This window comes from Eretmochelys imbricata, chromosome 12 (genome assembly GCF_965152235.1).
Source record: "Eretmochelys imbricata isolate rEreImb1 chromosome 12, rEreImb1.hap1, whole genome shotgun sequence".
NCBI lineage: Eukaryota > Metazoa > Chordata > Testudines > Cheloniidae > Eretmochelys > Eretmochelys imbricata.
Window position 1 is genome coordinate 33,056,990 of NC_135583.1, and position 20,495 is coordinate 33,077,484.

General features: G+C 38.2%; 1 protein-coding gene across 1 annotated transcript in view; it reads left to right on the forward strand.

Moving 5' to 3' along the window:
- Positions 1 to 16,827, forward strand: part of GAN (gigaxonin) — a 43,310-nt gene extending 26,483 nt beyond the window's left edge. The window contains exons 9-11 of the mRNA XM_077831428.1: positions 2,501 to 2,629; positions 11,927 to 12,036; positions 14,171 to 16,827. Coding sequence (XP_077687554.1) covers positions 2,501 to 2,629; positions 11,927 to 12,036; positions 14,171 to 14,352 — 421 coding nt within the window. The 3' untranslated portion in view covers positions 14,353 to 16,827. The remainder of the gene's footprint in view (positions 1 to 2,500; positions 2,630 to 11,926; positions 12,037 to 14,170) is intronic.
- The last annotated feature ends 3,668 nt before the right edge of the window (positions 16,828 to 20,495 follow it).

Below are 20,495 nucleotides of genomic sequence, written 5' to 3' on the forward strand. Positions count from 1 at the left end.
TTTCTGGCTGCTGACACAGTCATAGAATATCAGGGTTGGAAGGGACCCCTGAAGGTCATCTAGTCCAACCCCCTGCTCGAAGCAGGACCAATTCCCAGTTAAATCATCCCAGCCAGGGCTTTGTCAAGCCTGACCTTAAAAACTTCCAAGGAAGGAGATTCCACCACCTCCCTAGGCAACGCATTCCAGTGTTTCACCACCCTCTTAGTGAAAAAGTTTTTCCTAATATCCAATCTAAACCTCCCCCACTGCAACTTGAGGCCATTACTCCTCGTTCTGTCATCTGCTACCATTGAGAACAGTCTAGAGCCATCCTCTTTGGAACCCCCTTTCAGGTAGTTGAAAGCAGCTATCAAATCCCCCCTCATTCTTCTCTTCTGCAGGCTAAACAATCCCAGCTCCCTCAGCCTCTCCTCATAAGTCATGTGTTCTAGACCCCTAATCATTTTTGTTGCCCTTCGCTGGACTCTCTCCAATTTATCCACATCCTTCTTGTAGTGTGGGGCCCAAAACTGGACACAGTACTCCAGATGAGGCCTCACCAATGTCGAATAGAGGGGGACGATCACGTCCCTCGATCTGCTCGCTATGCCCCTACGTATACATCCCAAAATGCCATTGGCCTTCTTGGCAACAAGGGCACACTGCTGACTCATATCCAGCTTCTCGTCCACTGTCACCCCTAGGTCCTTTTCCGCAGAACTGCTGCCTAGCCATTCGGTCCCTAGTCTGTAGCGGTGCATTGGATTCTTCCGTCCTAAGTGCAGGACCCTGCACTTATCCTTATTGAACCTCATCAGATTTCTTTTGGCCCAATCCTCCAATTTGTCTAGGTCCTTCTGTATCCTATCCCTCCCCTCCAGCGTATCTACCACTCCTCCCAGTTTAGTATCGTCCGCAAATTTGCTGAGAGTGCAATCCACACCATCCTCCAGATCATTTATGAAGATATTGAACAAAACCGGCCCCAGGACCGACCCCTGGGGCACTCCACTTGACACCGGCTGCCAACTAGACATGGAGCCATTGATCACTACCCGTTGAGCCCGACAATCTAGCCAGCTTTCTACCCACCCTATAGTGCATTCATCCAGCCCATACTTCCTTAACTTGCTGACAAGAATACTGTGGGAGACCGTGTCAAAAGCTTTGCTAAAGTCAAGAAACAATACATCCACTGCTTTCCCTTCATCCACAGAACCAGTAATCTCATGATAAAAGGCGATTGGATTAGTCAGGCATGACCTTCCCTTGGTGAATCCATGCTGGCTGTTCCTGATCACTTTCCTTTCATGCAAGTACTTCAAGATTGATTCTTTGAGGACCTGCTCCATGATTTTTCCAGGGACTGAGGTGAGGCTGACTGGCCTGTAGTTCCCAGGATCCTCCTTCTTCCCTTTTTTAAAGATTGGCACTACATTAGCCTTTTTCCAGTCATCCGGGACTTCCCCGGTTCGCCACGAGTTTTCAAAGATAATGGCCAATGGCTCTGCAATCACAGCCGCCAATTCCTTCAGCACTCTCGGATGCAACTCGTCCGGCCCCATGGACTTGTGCACGTCCAGCTTTTCTAAATAGTCCCTAACCACCTCTATCTCCACAGAGGGCTGGCCATCTCTTCCCCATTTTGTGATGCCCAGCGTAGCAGTCTGGGAGCTGACCTTGTTAGTGAAAACAGAGGCAAAAAAAGCATTGAGTACATTAGCTTTTTCCACATCCTCTGTCACTAGGTTGCCTCCCTCATTCAGTAAGGGGCCCACACTTTCCTTGGCTTTCTTCTTGTTGCCAACATACCTGAAGAAACCCTTCTTGTTATTCTTGACATCTCTCGCTAGCTGCAGCTCCAGGTGCGATTTGGCCCTCCTGATTTCATTCCTACATGCCCGAGCAATATTTTTATACTCTTCCCTGGTCATATGTCCAACCTTCCACTTCTTGTAAGCTTCTTTTTTATGTTTAAGATCTGCTAGGATTTCACCGTTAAGCCAAGCCGGTCGCCTGCCATATTTACTATTCTTTCGACTCATCGGGATGGTTTGTCCCTGTAACCTCAACAGTCCTTTGGTTCTCCTATTGCTACTGCAAGTTAGAGCAGTATTCTCAGACAACTCCATGGTCAAAGCCACCTTTGACCCCTTTGCTCCTAGAAGCATTGGATACTTCTCAGTTGCAGCTGAGGATCTGTGGCCAAAGATAGTTGTTTCATGTAGACTCCCTATGTTGCAAGAATTACTGCTATTATACAGGATGAAAAACATAAATGGTATTGTGTCAGTATTACAATTCATACTGAATTTGAACTTAGATCTTTGTCTCCAAAGAGATACTCTGCTGCTCTATTATTTTGTACAATGACTTATGAGCGGTTTTAAATATTACTTCATACTTGATCTAATTCTGCTGAATATGGAAGAGCTAGAGAATTGTGCTAGGGCATGGACAGGGTGATGGGTGTATATATGTTAAATATTCTTTGTTTCCTTCTCCTTTTGGCTCTCAGATTTGGGGCAGTGGCATGTGGAGTTGCCTCAGAGCTTTACGTGTTTGGTGGAGTCAGAAGTCGTGATGATAATCAGGCCAGTGAGATGGTGACATGCAAATCTGAATTCTATCATGATGAGTTTAAAAGGTAAGTAGTTCTAGGAGTAGACCTAGAAAATCTCTAACTCCGCTCCTACTCTTTTTTTCTCTCCTTGTGGTATAATAGAGCATTGCAGTTCATGTAATTTTTCAACAAATGCCAGTTATTCTTCTTCCTCTTACCTCAAACAAACTGACCTAGATATTTCTAACTGTGGTATCAATTTTACCAAAGGAAGTGGCTGTTAGCAAGGTAATGGCTATGCATAATTCTTGGTTGTTCATAACTTACAAGGTCTAATATCTGCTGTGTTTCTTTCCCTCCTTATTTCACTATAAATCAGGAATGTGCTATAGTTTTTATAATTGTCAAAAATTCTAAGAGTTTCAAGGAGTGAGCTGGAGTGGATAGAGGGGATAAAAATGTTCATGTCTCAAGACCTTGTCTTTATATATAAAGACTTGTGGGCTTTCCATTGAACGAAAATAAAATAGTGGGATCTAGGTTGATTTTTATCTCTGAAGATGGAGATTTAAAGTGACATCGTCAATTTTGGTGTGAAAATATTTTATCTATTGTTACAAGTAAAACCAAAGATGACTATAACTGAAATAACCTAAAAGAAAAATAGCTTTTTCTATATTTTTTCCAGTTTGTTTACTTTGTGTATAGTCCAGCTGTCATTGGTGTCTCCTGTTGCTTCCATGGTCCCTTCATATAGCAATAGAGGGGAGAGAGGCTTTGGGAAAAATGTAACTATAAACCAACAAAAATGGCAAGGGGGTTGGGGGCTCAGAAAAGAAAGATCTAGCTTCTGAAATTGTGTTAAACACCCACCCCCACGGACTGCCACTCTTTTGTACTGAAATGGTTCCAGGTTGCATCTGTTTTTCAAAAGTTGTTTGGAGTAGGACTCCAGATCCCATGTTAACATGATAATTTTAAAACTTCCAGCAATGCTGATTGATTCATGTTAAAGTTTCTAAAAAGTTTTGGATATGGATGGGATGACAGGTGAGTTGTTGTCATTGCTTCTTAGTGGGTTTAGTACAAATGTTGATAACTGGCAATGGTTTAAAAACTCTTCCAAGGATGCCACTTTTGGGCAGAGATGTTAGATGAGGAACCACAGTAGATTCTATTCAACTGAGTAAAGCTATAACTATTCAGCAGTTACAAGGATGGGTTTCTTTATAGTAAGTTTTGGTATTGACTCTTGTAAAACTAGTAAAGGAAAAGGCAAATTAGTAATACTGTAACTGTCAATGTTAATTGAACTTGTCAAATTTTTAAAGAATATCTCTCAAGACTATAAGGTCTCTTTCCCTCCCCGCAGAAAAAATTAACCTTCGCTTCCATTTTAGTCATCATCTGGGCCAGGATTTCAGACAATAGCCTCCGTGTCTTGCAGATGCCAATAACTAAGAGTGCATTTAGGGACCTGGACTTCTAAGCATCTTGAAGCACAAGTGTAAAATTATGCTAGGTTTATTGGTGCCTGCAAAAATGGAGAAGTGATGAAGACCAAGATAAAAATTTGGCCCATAGTCCAGAAGTAAATGATGGTAATATTCCAGCTTTGTAACATTTGCTTCCTGTCTTGGATGGTATGGTAGCTTCAGTAACCAGAGCTAGAAGGGATAGTATTTTTTTTTATAATGCTGTTTACCAGAAGAGGGTGCTATATTACCATGTAATATTTTAGTTGAATAAATCTTGGTAATGAAGATTAGCAGTCATTGAGTATTTCAAATACATTCAGAATGCTGCATAACTTGAATATAGTTCATCTTAGTCATTAAAAGCATTTTAGAGTCCAGTGAAGTTGTAACTATTGCAGTCACATCTATTTCAAAAAGACTGTATACAAAGAGGCTGCATATTAAGAGACAAAACATTTTTTATAGTGTCTCAATAGTGCTCATATTCTCTGAAGAAAGATTGCTGGTATAATGAAGTGATCTTGTTACTGATATAATACAGTGTGTGTTAAGTTTCAAAATGAAACAAAATGAGGGTAAGTTGGCTGTCACTGGAAAAACATGTACAACTCATTTTTCTCATCTAATTCAGCCTTGTCATTTCCTACTTTTCATTACTTGAATTTGAGTGGAAGGCTGAAATTTAAATAATTGTTCAAATCTGTGGATAATATATTCTAATAATAATAAAAAATATCTGTACTGCTTTGCTTGGAGTACAGAATCTTCTACTTATGTCCTATAAAAGATATGCTTTGTATATACATCATTATAACTTCATTAACACTCTGCTGAGCATGAGTTTTGAATTAAATGAGTAACATTTGCTCCTCATATTACAGAATGATTCAACAGTATGTCATTACTATGATATACACAAATATTAAATCTTTACCTGTTTGCCGCTAATTAATCCGTCTTCTCTTAACTGCATAGTAGTTTGTCACTGGACACTTTACTTGTTCCCATAGTAGGGGAATTGTGAAGGAAACTGCATGCTTTGAAGATGTCCCTTCAAAAAGGCTTCCCTTATATAAAGGAAGAGAAAACACATCTCGGATCCCAATACCATTAGAAAGGCAGTGCACTTCAAAATTTGTGTCTAGTTAAAATGCATGGATGATATTGGAACCACTTATTTTCTGACTAAAGCTGCAGTGGTGTTGGTGTGTATGCATATGACTCACAGCTATCCAGAGTGTTAAGTTTAAGGAAATATAATTGGGATTTCGCCTCTGTGTTAAATGGAGGAGCAGAAATGAGATTAGTGCATAATATACATACTTTGGGAAGATACTTACAAAAAACCTTTTGGACTTTTCCTTTATCTGTTGATTTTTGTGTATTGTACCACAGAGAGCCAATTACTGTTGTGTAGACAGAAACTAAATGTTTTCTGTTCTCTGGCTTTCACTTGTGATGATAGCAACATCCCCTTCTACAGTTTGCTGCATGAATAAACATCTTTAGACTATTGACTGGAAGATTCTCACGTTCTCATTGATATGTTCATAGCAGGAAATCAAATTGTAAGTGGGCCCCAAAAATGAATTAAAACAACAACAACAACAAAAACTTTGCCTGTTTTGGCCCAACAGCTCTGAGAGAAGCAGAAAAACGACAGCTGCTGCATACTTGCAGATCGTGGAGATTTGAGGTTAGTTACAGGTAGCAGATGCTGGAATAGTCTGTACATTGTCATCAAGTACATCTCCTTTGTGAATGGAAACAAATTTTTCTCAATAAATCCCCAGCTGTCAACTCAGCCATTTGATATTAATAATATTTATTACTTATATAGCAACATATATGTGCCGATTATCCAATCCCCTTCTTATATCCCTCACCCCTTCAGTAGCATTCCAACTCCTGGATCTTGTTACTTGAGAACTTGGGCCTCATTTTGGTTATCTGATCTGCACAGGCTCAAGGGTGCATTGGTATGGAAGCAGAAGGTATGAACTGAATTGCAGGAGCGAGGCCTTAATTTGTTAATGCCTTTATCTCACTCTGACAATAGGCTGCCACATATGGTTTTAGTGTTCATAGTTTTCCCTCTGCCCCCACCTAAATTACTATCTTTTTCTGTTATTACAAACTCTTATAATGCCTAGCAGTTTGCCTACATCTCTTCATACCAGATGAGGCATTTTTAGAAACAAACGTCTAAATGTTGAGACCTGTACAAAACTTAATTATAAGGACCATTAATAAAATAGCTGTCAGAGCTTTTAAAGGGAAACAAGGTGGAGTGTCAGCATACACTATAATATGATGTGGACAAGATTAAATAGTTTTAGTAGTCCTCATGACGTCTTAAGTGTTGCTATATCTGATAATCTCACTTTTTAAAATTCTGCATCAGTTTGGTTTTGGAATGATCTTGCATCTAGGCGTATGAATTTGACTGACAATATGTAGGTAATGTATTTTGCTCTCCAGGCCTCTTGAGATCGTTCTATAATCCACGTTGTTTGAGTTCGGTTGTGAACTGTATGTCCTAGTTAAAACAGTTTGGATATATTTAGATAGCTTTAAAGGAAGTTTTGAAGAGATGGGGTGGAGGTGGCTTTATGATGTAGCACCAGACTTTGTGTCTGAACTCTCAAGACCCCACAGGTCAAGGCAACTCAGTCTTTCATGCCTCCAAAGTTTTATCTGTTGAGCGACATCCAGCTCACCCTGGTGTATCAGGTGTGGGGATGGAAGAATTTGGATGATGACTTTAAGCAAAGATTTTGCCTGTTTAATGTCAGTATTGGGGATCCTATGACTCCATTCAAAAACGTACAGAGTGGCCCATAAGAATTCTGCATTCCTCCAACATATAGTGCCACATTCTGTGAGAAAGCTGACTTCCTGGCTCTGCCCTCAACCCCATAAACTGCTGCATGGCACTGGTGCTCTGTACATTGGATTTGAGATGCTTTGATAGTCTTGGGGTTGAGAGGCACTATTAAAATTTGTATGCATTTTTTTTGGCTGTTTTAGAAGTGATGCCTTGTTAAACTGAATTTTTTAAAATGACTGACTAATTTCTATAATATTCCAGTATTTGATAGAGAGAGAAGCCTTTAAATAGGATGTCCAGATTTTTTTTTTATTTTATTTTTTTTTTAATTTGCAACAAAATTTATAACCAGAAACAGAAAAATGCTCCCATGAAATGTACCAGGATATCTTCAGTATCAGTAAAGGAGATATGGACGATGCATGAAGTGCTGTCAAATGTATAAAGTAAAATTGAAAATAGACACTTTTTTTTATTTGTAAGGATTGTGTTCACAGTAGGTACACACTTTAGACAGTGTATTTTTCATGTAAACTGCTGTATTCTGTCTCTGTACTTCACTTTTAATTCAGAATTAGAACGCTTACCAATTCTTATTATGAATTACAGCTGTTTGGGCCATGTCTTAGTTGTATTCACTTATTGCTTTAAAAAAAATGAAAAGCTCAAGTGTCCCTCTCCCTCCCCCGTCATCTTCAATGGAGATATACAAACATATGTTGTTAGTCTTACATGCCTTATCATCTATCAGCTCTGTCTACAGTTACAAAGGAAGCTGTCGCCGCCTCTTCCTTCAGTTTGATTTCAGCAGAACGATTTACAGAAAATAAGTGCACAAAAGAGTAGCCTTACAAAAGAGTACTTCGTAGCTCTTGCGTATTGTGAACTTCTCAGTACAGTATAGTTGCATACTATGCAAACAGCAGGCAAATAAGCAACCTACAATAAGCTGGAATTGAATCAAACTCTGATGAAAAATGACCTCTTGCCCTTCCTGTTTTTGTTGCTTCCTTGCTTAACTGTTAGAACTGCTGTAATCATTTCTGAAAAGTTTGGCTATTTTTTAAATACATAGTTTTCATGAGTAATTACAGCTTCTATTATTTCTGGTTTTGGTTCCAATCCACACTAGAAAAGCTGTTGGGCTCTCAGCTAGTTTTAGGGTCACATAGGCTCATAATCCGTGAGTTCCTTGTGTAAATGAACCCAAAAGCTGAATTGATTCACGTGATTTCCCAGCACAAACTGACGTCAGGTCCATTAAGAAAGAACATGTTTCCAGTGGAGTTGTGAAAAGTTCTCACGCTTCTGCATATTCAGCGTACTTTTCTGTATTGGTATACTTCCTAGGGTTGCCAACTTTGGTTGGACGAATTCCTGAAGATTTCATCACAACATAATCTTTAATTCCTGGAGACTCCAGGCCAATCCTGGAGGGTTGACAACCTCAGAACTTCCTCCTACTCAAAGTAGTCTTATTTTTTATTGTAAATCAAATTAAATTCCCCTTCCCCCCCACCCCCCGTTTGCCTTTTATTCACATTAAAATTTTTGTCAGTTTATCTAGATCTAATCCAGAATGAGATTCTCGGATGTAGTGAAAATATTGGTATGTGCATTCCTTGCAGTAGGTGGAAGCAAAAATGAAATCTTAGAATCTATGCCTTCATGACTGTCCTTTAGTAAGGGAGATGGAAGAGACCCAATGAAGCGGCCCTCCTAAAGTGTCTGCTCTGTAAGGGGTTAGCTGATGGTAGACAGTTGCTCTCCTGCCCCACATCTCTTCAGCTGCAGCCATAAATGACAGCTATAACAAGATCTGGTACTTTCTGCAGAATCCCCTTCATTCATGCAAAGAGAAGTAAAATTGCCAAAAACAGTAAGGGGTTGTTTCCATACAGCTCCCACGGGGGTACAGAAGGGAAGCAGTGTGTTTGCAGCAGGGGGTGTTTGTCCGTAAAACTCTCTCTTCCTCTGATTCACGAGATTGTAACCCGCAGGGCTGCGTGAACACAACTATTCTGGTAGGCTTCACAGTTGAACTTTTCTAGAGTGCTGTGATAGAAGAAGTTGTCTCATGTTGCCTTTCATTGTGAATGTTGTCCTTGGGCTCCTGCAGAACTGGCTGTGGTTTTCTCCCTATACACAAGTTACATTGTGTATGTGGTTTGTTAAATAATGCGAGATGCCCAGATGTTGTACCAGTTGGTGCTAGATAAATGAATAAAACCCCACCATCTTAAAGTAAGACTGCAGTGGTGAATTAGACTGAAAAGTCCTTTTTCCAGGTTATAGTGATTCACTGTGAGTTTCTATGGGAACTAGAGTGAGCAGCCACAAGCAGAGTAATTGGATCTTTCATAAATTTCAGCTGATCTTGAAACCTATACTTGTAGACTTGAAGGGACCCGATAGGCTGTATCAAGTTAACTTGGGGGATGGAAAGAATCAGGCAGAGCAGATATTTGTACCCACCTTTCATAAAAGTTTTGTGTGAGGGTGACTAGGGCATGGGAACAAACTAAAAAACCCTGCCTCTCTCTCTATACCATACTACCACAGCTGAGATCAGTGGAAGCACTCAAGCTGGAGCTTCGCTTGGTCCGTAGGAGGGAGCTGTTGGCAGGCTGTTTTCTGTAAGGGCGGGCCCCATGACTTAACATGGATGGATAAGTAAATTGTAAACTTTCAAGGCATGCTCGAAAGCTCATCATCTTAAGACAACACTTGAGGAAGGCTGATGTGGCGGGGAGTGGGAATGCAAGCTGGAGGAAAGAAGTCCTTCACTAACATTAGTCTCAACTGTAGTTGGACATGCTGGTGGGGGGGTTTATATACATTTTATCACCACCAGATCCCTGGAAAAGGTAGCAATTACAATGTGTATTACCTATGTTGCCTGTAAACAGTGGAAAGAAAACTACCATCCATCCTGTAATAATTTAAATGTTTCAAATCAACTAGGGGAACAATAATGTAGTTATTACTCTATCAATGAACCTTCTATAGACAAACCTCAGTATTGCATGACTGCCTTGCTGATGAAATCAATGTAATATATACATGGCAGTTTAGAACTAAAATTATGAGTTTTAAAAGGGTGCATTATTCAAGGTGAAGTGATGCAACAACTGTTGATGATGATAAATTCTGAGGTTTCTCAATTGTGCTGCTACACAGCTCTTAAGTTTGAACAGCTGTTTCCATTACAAACCCATTGTTTTCAGGGATTTATAACTGTTCTATAAAAATTTACTCTGGATGAAACTTGGAATGCAGCGTAGTGTCCCAGAAGCACTTTTCTAAAGATATTTCCAAAGTAGTTTGAGCCCATTGAACAGTCTCAACACAGAGAAAGATACTACAGTTTTTTAGCAGACTAACTTGTTTACTTTCCCCCTCCTTTTCCCCCCCACCCCGGTTTGAAGGTTGGGCTTCTATAAAAGTATGGATTTTAAAACAAATTATTTACAGCATTAGCACTGACCCTGGTAATGCACTGGTATGTTTACCAAGGTGTTGCAGACCAGTGGTGATTTAGAAAGGATATTTTGGAGAGATTAAGTGACTTGTCCAAAAGAATACAGCCCAAGTCTCCTGACTTTTAGCCTTGTACCTGAGCACAAGACCATCCTTTCTCCTTGTTTTAAACAAAGTATGATGCTATTTGCTTGTTTTAAAGATATAAATCTGAATGTACTGAACCGTGAGACTGGAGTGAGGTTCTGTCATACAATACAGAAAGCTCAGAGCAAAGTAGAAATGTAGGCGTCTAATTCTTAGTTTTAATCAGCCCTTACAAATCGTTCTGTTTCTTTCTAAAATAACTTATTTGTATATCAGCTTCCCATCAAATTGACTGAGTTGAATCAAGAAAGAATTTACTTTTGAGTAATGGATGGGGATGGAACAGGAATACAAAAAAGTCGGCAACATCTGTGGGGATATTTTTCCTTAAATCTCCAGGCATTTTATCCAAAATCTTCAGGACTCCTGTAAATTTTTTTCCCCAAAAGTTCTTGTCCTTACCCATATTGTCCTTTATGGCCCTTGTAAGGTTACTTTTAAGTAGTCTTGATTATTCTGCACTGAACTGTAAATAAAAGTATATCAGCATCTGTAGAAATGTGGCAGGAATCTGTAGATATTTGCTTCAAAACCATGGAAGAGACCATTAAATTGGCAGCTCTGTACTTCAAGTATTTACAATCAGACAACTGTATAAACCAGTCTTGTCAGCATATTTGTTGTGAATGCACATTAGTTTTCTGGCTTGCAAGGGTATCTGTAGGAACAATTGGTCTTCTTCAGTCAGTAAGAAAGTCAGACTGCCATGGTGTTGAAGATGGAGGATCCTTTTAATGAGAAAACAGCTGTGATTCCTAGTATTTCAACAGGGGTGGAAACCAAACAGAGCATGATATAAAATTGGAAAAACTGTCTTCCTCTCCGAAAAGGCTAGACATTTCATTCACTTACCAAAAATCCTCAAGCACGCTGAGTGTTTACTCTCCTGTTCCTGGTTTGAAAATAAAACTCATCAACTGCTGCATACTTCTTAAGTAATAATTTACCTCTGACGATGACTGAGTAGGACTACAAGGTTGGCATGAGAATTTTAGGGGGGGAGATACTGGTAACAAAAACATAGTATAAGAGCTTACTATTTCCTGTACTGTGTCCTAAAATCAGCATAGATGTAAAAGCAAGTATTAAAGACTGAGACTTTTCAAAGCTTGCTAAAGTCTTGTCTACCCAGGGAAATTGACCGGCATAGCTGTTGTGGAATAAGCTATTTCAGAATAATTCTCCATGTGGAATTCTGGAACAACGTCCACACAGGGAGCTATTGTGGAACAACTAAATAGCTTATTCCACAATATCTTTGCTGATCGACAAGCACTAAGGAACTTGGATGCCCAGTTCCCAGTGAGAGCCTCTTTCTAAAATGTCAGTTTGCATGATTTTGCTTACGTTTATAATTGGCAAAACTGTTTTGTCGAAAAGCGTCTGAGTTTTTAGCGCACAGATCTTGTCAATAATCATGTACAAAATTTTTGCTTTTTCTTACAGATGGATTTATCTAAATGATCAGAATTTATGCATCCCAGCCAGTTCTTCCTTTGTGTATGGAGCTGTACCTATTGGGGCCAGTATTTATGTCATTGGAGATCTTGATACAGGTTAGAATCAGAACTAGTAACTTCAGGTTGCTTGTTTTCTTCTAATTTTCTTACGTTTTAAAATTATTTAAATTGACTTCTTAGAATAAAAGAGTAAGATTTTTGTATTTTGGTCCAGGTTTCAAGATTTTGAGTCACATTGTGCTCTTAGTTGCCATTGACCTTGGGGGTGGGGGAGTTGTTATATTAAATTGACAGATAACGAACAGCAGAATTTAGCCTTTTGACTGGGAATCCTATGTTTGTGTTTCTGAGCACCAACACGATTTAAAATGCCCCAGAAGATTTAAGAATTCTTTTAGGATATTTTGGTTGATTACTGCTGCTACGGTTAGGAAAATAGACCAAGGCTAACAGCAAGTTCTTGGATTTGTGTGTACAATAGAGAAGGAACCTCATAACTGTTCCTCAAAATCATTGTCATTGGTATGTCAGCAATTTGGTGCATCTGCTTAGCCTACAAATTGAGTAACAATAATAACTCATAGCAAGATTATGCTGTGGAGATTTCTGCAACGATGTCATTGCTTCTTTGCACTAGTAAATGTTGCTAAGAGAATATATACCAAGGACAATCACCGCACATTTGAAAGAAAGGAGAGCAATGAAGTTATGTAGGAGACATTTTAGAAACTAGTGTTACAAGTTTACCTCTTCAAGATAGGTTTCAGAGTAACAGCCGTGTTAGTCTGTATTCGCAAAAAGAAAAGGAGTACTTGTGGCACCTTAGAGACTAACCAATTTATTTGAGCATAAGCTTTTGTGAGCTACAGCTCACTTCATTGGATGCATACTGTGGAAAATACAGAAGATGTTTTTATACACACAAATCATGAAAAAATGGGTGTTTATCACTACAAAAGGTTTTCTTTCCCCCCACCCCACTCTCCTGCTGGTAATAGCTTATGTAAAGTGATCACTCTCCTTACAATGTGTATGATAATCAAGGTGGGCCATTTCCAGCACAAATCCAGGTTTTCTCCCACCCCCCCCCACCCGCCCCAAACAAACCCACTCTCCTGTTAGTAATAGCTTATCTAAAGTGATCACTCTCCTTACAATGTGTATGATGATCAAGGTGGGCCATTTCCAGAACAAATCCAGGTTTTCTCCCTACCCAGACTCCAGTGAGAGACAGCTGAATTGGAATTAATTTGCAAACTGGATACAATTAACTTAGGCTTGAATAGAGACTGGGAGTGGCTAAGTCATTATGCAAGGTAACCTATTTCCCTTTGTTTTCCTACCCCCCCCCCCCCCCCGACGTTCTTGTTAAACCCTGGATTTGTGCTGGAAATGGCTCTGACACACAGAGCTGGCATAGTTGCCAAGCAAATACTAAGAAATCTTTATAGTAGTTTAAAGAAAGAAGAGCAGGTACCCATGGCACTTCCAGTAATGATTAGAGTGGGATACTGGTCTCTGAAACATTAAAGAATTAGTTCATTACATCCGTATAGGATATTGATTTGTACATCCACAGAACATCTCTTTAGCTTCTGAAATATATGGACCTATTCCTTACTTGTGGTGAATGTCTGACTTTGTTTTCTACATGTTTTTTCAAAGGCCTGTATTATAATTCTTTGCTTTGGAACTTGCCCAAAATGATGATCTGTCACAACAGAAACTAGGTGTCATATGAACACGACATACATATTTTATTCATAATTGCGAAACTTCTTTTTCCCAGATGTTCTCTTTCACATGGAGTGCTCCATCTTCCAGCAAAGAACCCATCCCACTGGTGTTTTGAAATCCTCAAACATTGTAGCTTCTAAAATTGGCATTGCCTGTACCAATGTTTGAAACTAATTACTCTCGATGTCACCTACCTCTCTACTGGCTCTTGAAAGATTTTTAATTTACTTTCATAGCTACCTATGTGTAACTGTGAAAATTAGGTAAAATGGGTACCAAATTTGTTGTTGCTCTTTCCTTTGTTTTGTTCTTCTAAAACAAGTTTTTCTCAGCTTTTCTTTTGAAAACTTGTCTGCCAACATATTCAGAAATTGATCAGAACAGTTTTTGTTCTTCCATTTGGTCTGGAAATATATTGGCATCATTAGATTTAAATTGCTTGATACTTTGTAACTGAGTGTACAATGAATTTCTGTTTTTTATTTAACTTTAGGTACCAATTATGACTACGTTAGAGAGTTTAAAAGGAGCACAGGAACATGGCACCATACTAAGCCATTATTTCCATCAGACCTTCGCCGCACTGGCTGCGCAGCCTTGCGGATTGCAAACTGCAAGCTTTTCCGACTGCAGCTTCAGCAAGGATTGTTCCGTATTCGTGTTCCTTCCCCATGATTAGTCCTGCAAAAATGGAGGAGATGGGGAGAAACCTAACACAGTCCACCGTAACATAGCTTTATATAAGGAAAAACAAAGCTATTGCAACTGAAACTTACATTATATGCTGTGCTTTGGTATGGTATCTGTTTTTGTTTTTGTTTTAAAATGCTTAAAAACTTGAGTCTCAGCTCTTGTTTGGGGGATAAATAGCTCTATATTAAACAAAAAAAATACCATGACAAAGGGAACACCTTCAGTCCTAACTATCTAAAAAAGTAAACTACACTAATGAGGGAGTTCCTTGCGTCTGAAGCAGGAAGGAATGGGTAATATAACAAATTGTATCGAAAAGTAAAAAAAAAAATTTAAGGTGCATTTCCCCTGAGGGGAATTGATAAGAATTAGCATGCTGTCTTCGACTGGATAGCTTTAATACAGATATGCTGTATGAAAATCAACCTCTCTGGTATACTGCAAGACTGTTCTTCATCTGAATCGGTTCAAGGGAGATGTTGGTCATTGCACCTTTATTTCTAGCCCTTCCTCACTAGTCAAAGTCTGTGCCTACAAGGGTGGAGGTGTACATATGTTTTTCATTCATTTCCGATGTTTTCATTCCTAAGGATCTTTTAAATATATTTAAAATTGAACTAAGAGTTACAATATATTGTAGATGTGTAAACTGTTTTTCTACACTGTGTCATTCAAATGCTCTGAAGATTCCGTGTATTGGTGGGCCAGCATGCATTCTTTGTGTGGATTTTGGAAGCTGCAATGAGTGAAGTAAAGGGAAGGACTGAGGCGTAGAATATGTCACACCTTTACTGTGGCTGGTAAAGGAATGCAGCACAAGTTGCTTTTCTGAGAGAAATAGGACTCCTTTTCCCTTCAGATCACTTAAAAATCACTGCACGTTTGCAGTGTTGAGCATGTGTATTTGTGCAAAAGGGGAGAAGGAAAGGTGGGGCATTAAAAGGGATATATATGTATTGTGGAAAACTTGATTTCAGGTTCCTGTTTTAAAGGAAATTGTACAGGCAACTTATATTGGGATCAGAAGCTGGTTTACTTATGATTTCTGTGCTAAGGTTTTTGGCTTTGAAAGCTTGTTTTAGAATTCAGTTGTAGTGAAGAATTTGTCTTATGGCTTTTTCCTTTTAAGTCTTGTTACCACTGCGAGTAATATTTAATTGAGTTATGTTAGTAGGAAAGATCTGCTGGTAGAACACACTTTACCTCATTACTTAATTTCATTTTTGTTACTTGTGATGGGTGACACACAACACTACTGAAAAAAAAAAAGAAAGAAAGAAGAAAAGGGGGGAGGGGAAGAAATTGAGCTGGAAATGCAGTTGAAACTTATCCCTATCTCCACCCTAAAAATACTCTTCTAATACTTTGTAGTGTTGCCGGTACTATTGCAAGACACTGTTCTTTCCACTCTGAAACTTTGAAGGACCTCAATCAAAAATCAGTGGGCCAGGTTTTGCCCTCAGTTATTCACACACACAAATCCAGATTAACTCCTTTGATCCATCCAAAATAATCTTCTCAAATACAGGCCACAAATAGAACAAAATAGCTAGTGTTCAACTATCTAAATTTTCCTTAATGAAACATTCCAAGGCTTACTAATTTTCATCATCATTCTGTAATGTTAACAGAATAATCCAATTAAATCAATAACTGCAGGCAGAATTTAGTCCATTGATTTTTTTTTTTTGTAATGCTGAAGTGCTGCAGAATCTGAACTGTATGTAGTAACCTATTTTTAATCACTATATTTTTAATGGTTTTGTACACATTGCGGTAGAAATTTACTTGACTTAGTATTTGTCTTTAAATTTGTTATATTCTTTATTACAAAAATGTAAACCTCTGTTTCCATCTTCAGATTTTTTTGTTGAAAAAGTTTTGTAAAGATTTCCACTTTTTATAAATTAAAGGCTTACGGTAAAATGTTCAAAATCACATAAGTTCTGTTTTCAAAAATGATGTAGGCATTTAGGAGCCTAAGGCCTGGTCTACATTTAAAATTAGATCAACCTCGCTATATTGCATAGTGCTGTGAAAAATTGTATACATGGTACAACATAGTTAGAGGTTGACCTAACCCCAGGTGTAGACGCAGCTAGGTCAACAGAAGAGCTTTCTGGTGACTTGTCTCGTGCTTCTCAAAGAGGTAGATTAGCTACATTGACTGAAAAACCCCTTTTGTTGATATGGGAAGCATCCATACTATGGCACTATAGCGGCTGTGTATAGACATGCTCTAAGTCTAAAGAGCCTAAGTACCCAAGTCACTTTGAAAATGAACTTTGGCTCCTAAATAATTTAGATGCTTTTGAAAACTTTAGCTAATATCTTGCAAGAAATACCTCCTGAGAACTGAAGTTAGTGAGAGCAAATGCTATTCATCACCCAGCAAGACTGGGTAGTAAATACACAAAATAAATTTAAATAAATCACAAATTCTGTGTGCTCTGGCCATGTTTTATGGTAAAAGTTAATAAGTAAAAGTTAGTTTACATTTAACAAGGTAAAGTAGGATTAACATTAGGGTTATTTTTGGATTTTCTAAAAAAGGAAAATTAAAATAATTGTCTTGTGTAGCTAAAATACTCTGTTGGATTTGACAGAGGAGTGTAAGCAACTTATTCTGAAACACCTACACACTTTAAGCATGTGAATAGTTCTATTAACTACTGCAGGACTGGGGCCTAAATTTTTTGAACCAATAAGTGTACATTTAAGTGTACAGCTAACTAACTTCCTGTGTACACAGTGCATGCGTTAAGGAAAACATTCATCACGCATGCTTAGTATGCAGTTTTTAAATGGTCGTGTCTTAATGAAAAGTATTTTTTGTAAACTCAAAGGCCTCAGTGAGAATTGTTTGGGTCAAGTTTCAAACTTCAGCCATTTTTGTATTAGCCCTATCTTTAAAAAAAAAATTGAAAATGGTAATGGTGGTTTGTGTTGCTTTCCCTTAGGTTGAACTTTACAATAAATAAATGAAAAGAGAATTTTGTTCACTTTACCAAAAAAATGCACCTTAAGGTGGAGGCTAGAATTGAGAACTTCAGAATAAAATGTGAATGTTTTGGAAAGTTATTAAAATAAATAAATAAAATAAATAGGGGTTAATGGTTCTGCAACCTTAACCATAGTGGGCACTGTCCTATTCCTGTTTTAAGAGTGTAAGCCTGTGGCTTCTTTGTCAGAGGGGTAGAGGGCATGTTCAAAAACAGAAATAACTAGTATAGTGCATGGTTTCTGGTAAAGTTTTGCTTTGAGGACTCTGGCAAAGGCTAAGGAAAGATCCACCTGGCACCTTTTCCTCCCCAGCCAACCAATGTGGCTTCAGTATAGTAACCAGTCTCTGGTCTTTTAAGCCTGGGAATCCAAGTCTGTTTCTACACATTGGATAATCATATGGGAAATTTGTGCTGCTGAACATCCAATGCTAGATTGGATTTCAAATTCACCACCTCTTTGCTTGTTTACCCTTTATACAGCTCTAGTTAAGAGTCCTCTGCTTAACTGTAGCAAAACAGGTCATTTTTCCTTTTAATATTTTACCAGCAACAGCACATGATTTATCCTGACAATGCCATGTCAACTTCGCTGTCCTCAATCAAGTGACTTGCAGTAGCCCTGAAGCTCTCTTTAAAACTAACAAGAAAAGATGAATCTGGAAATTAATCCCAATTTTTAAAGGCTTATTTATTAATCACTGCAGACAAACTTTGTCCTGTGTGCCTGTGGAATCCTAATACTCAAAAGTGTGTTCATACACTGTCTTATGAGTCGGAGTTACCACTGAAAATATAAAAGGTGGATATTCATCAAAGCTACTGCAGCACTTGACTTTTACCTTTATGCATTGGGTTCCCCTTCCAAAAAATCCCAGGCAGTTTCATTTCCAGTAGAGATGTTAGTACAGTAATTTTTTCAAAAGAGTTCAGTAGTAGTTGTGTTTAATTTTTTTGCAATATTTCTTGTGCTTGCATGTCTTGGTAATTGCACAATGGTACAAAAGTGAATTTTTACGTTTTAAGTGCAGTTTCTTGATTCGGTAGTTCCATAAATATACAGTCTGTACAGGATGATTGTTCATGGTATTATGTATTTGCCATACACGGTGTGGTATGCAATAACAAAAGGAAAGCTGTTATAAGTGCCAAACTTTTGGTTTTCTCTGTATATACAGATAATACACTACTCTTCTGTTGCGGTACAGGGATATTTAAAATTCACTGTGTTAAAAAAAGTGATTTTTTTTTTTGTAAAATAATGCTTCTTTTAAACACTGTAAATCTCTTTATTATTTTTAATACTGTTCTGCAGGTTTGTGTTACTGTACGTTGCTGCCTTGAAACATCACTCCACGTGATGCGTATGGTCACTCTGCTCTTTATTAGGGCACTAGTTACACGCATGTAAATAAAAAATGGCAGCTGACAATAATAATATTTAGATAAAGTGCAATTCATTTTAACTAATCTCGCCTGCAGAAAGAAGGTTGTGTCTCAGGTTAAGTCACAGCAAATGTGAGTTTTAACAGGGACACAGAAGTACTCATAGGCTACAGTTCCTTATATTGTAACCAATGTGTATTTTTGTGCCACTCTCAATGACACTTTTCAAGGAGTTTTGTGTTGTTTAATTGAATTTAGGATCAGGATATTTTCTGTTCTTGACATATTAAGCATTCTGTCTGGGTTTCTCTTAACTTTATTTTGTTCCTGAGCTGCGTGTATAAATTCTGACTCCAGGGTTCATTAGATATAAATTTATTTTCAATTAGAATGTACTGATTCTTGGTTAATTTGCAGGATTTTTGGTGCTGTTGATGTTAAACTGGTGGCAAGTGTTCAGCTCTAGACAGACATTAGTACTGTAACTTTTTTAATGTTTGCCATCCTCTTGCTTTATTAGTGTGATTAAAAGCTTTCTTTACCAGGTAGGGTCCATGTTTCAGGAGCATGCTACATCATAAAGGAAAATATACATATATTTTGAGGCACAGTGTTTACTTTTGTAAGCCTTGCATCTGGGGTTGCCAATTTTGGTAGGACATATTCCTGGAGGTTTCATCACATTACAGATTAATCTTTAATTCCTGGAGACTCCAGGACAATTCTGGAGGGTTGGCAACCACACTTACATCATTAATCTAATAAGATTTGGGGCCTGATTGCTTTCAGTGTCCATTGACTTGAAGATAGCACTTGGCTCCCTGTAGGATTTAGTCCGGGGGAGTATAAATATAAATATGCTTTACTTCAGAATGCACAAGCAAATGTTCTAAGGTCTGTTGGTAGGTTGGGCCTTTTGAATACACAACCTATCTCCAAAACCTCTGTAGGGTGTGATGTTAAATTTCATCACTCTAGGAAGAACCACTTGTTTACAGACAGTACTTACTAAATGCTATAATAACATGGCAGCCCTACTGAGTTTGGCAAAATGGCAGATGACATTTCTGTAACTTAATAGTTGGACTAGTTACCAGTTTTTAAATAAAATCTAGATTAATATATGCTTTAAGACCTTTCCAAGTGCCTAATTAAACCGACACAAAGCTTTCTCTGTTATGTAAAATAGGGACTATGGTAATAAATGCATTAAAGCATAAGGCATTACCAACAGGTGAGGTACTTTAACTTTCTCTGTGATTTGAATCCCTTAAATTTTCTTGGCAAACCTAAAATAGGTAGCTTGCATGCTACTTATAAAAATTAAATTACCATACATGTTTAAAACTAAGGGGAAATTGTACCCAATAATATTTGGAGATCAGCTGAAAGACCATGTTGTAATGCCTTAAAACTAAACTGGAAGGCTGGAACTTTTCAGCATAATAGCTTATATCTTGTTGCATGGTGTCTTTTATATTCAATTCCAACCAGGATGAGCATGTGAATACCAAATACGTCTGTCACAGAGTTGCTCAGACTGTAGATGAATTATGCCATCAGCTAGGTATGGCCTTCTCATTTAATAATGAAATGAGGTCATATTGAGACCTTTTTGGTGAAGGGAAGCTTTCTTCTTCTTATCTCTAGAAGAAATTCTTACCTAAATTATTTCTTCAATGATCAGTTATGAAAATGTAAATATGTGGGGAGGGGGTTTTAATTATACATAGTAAG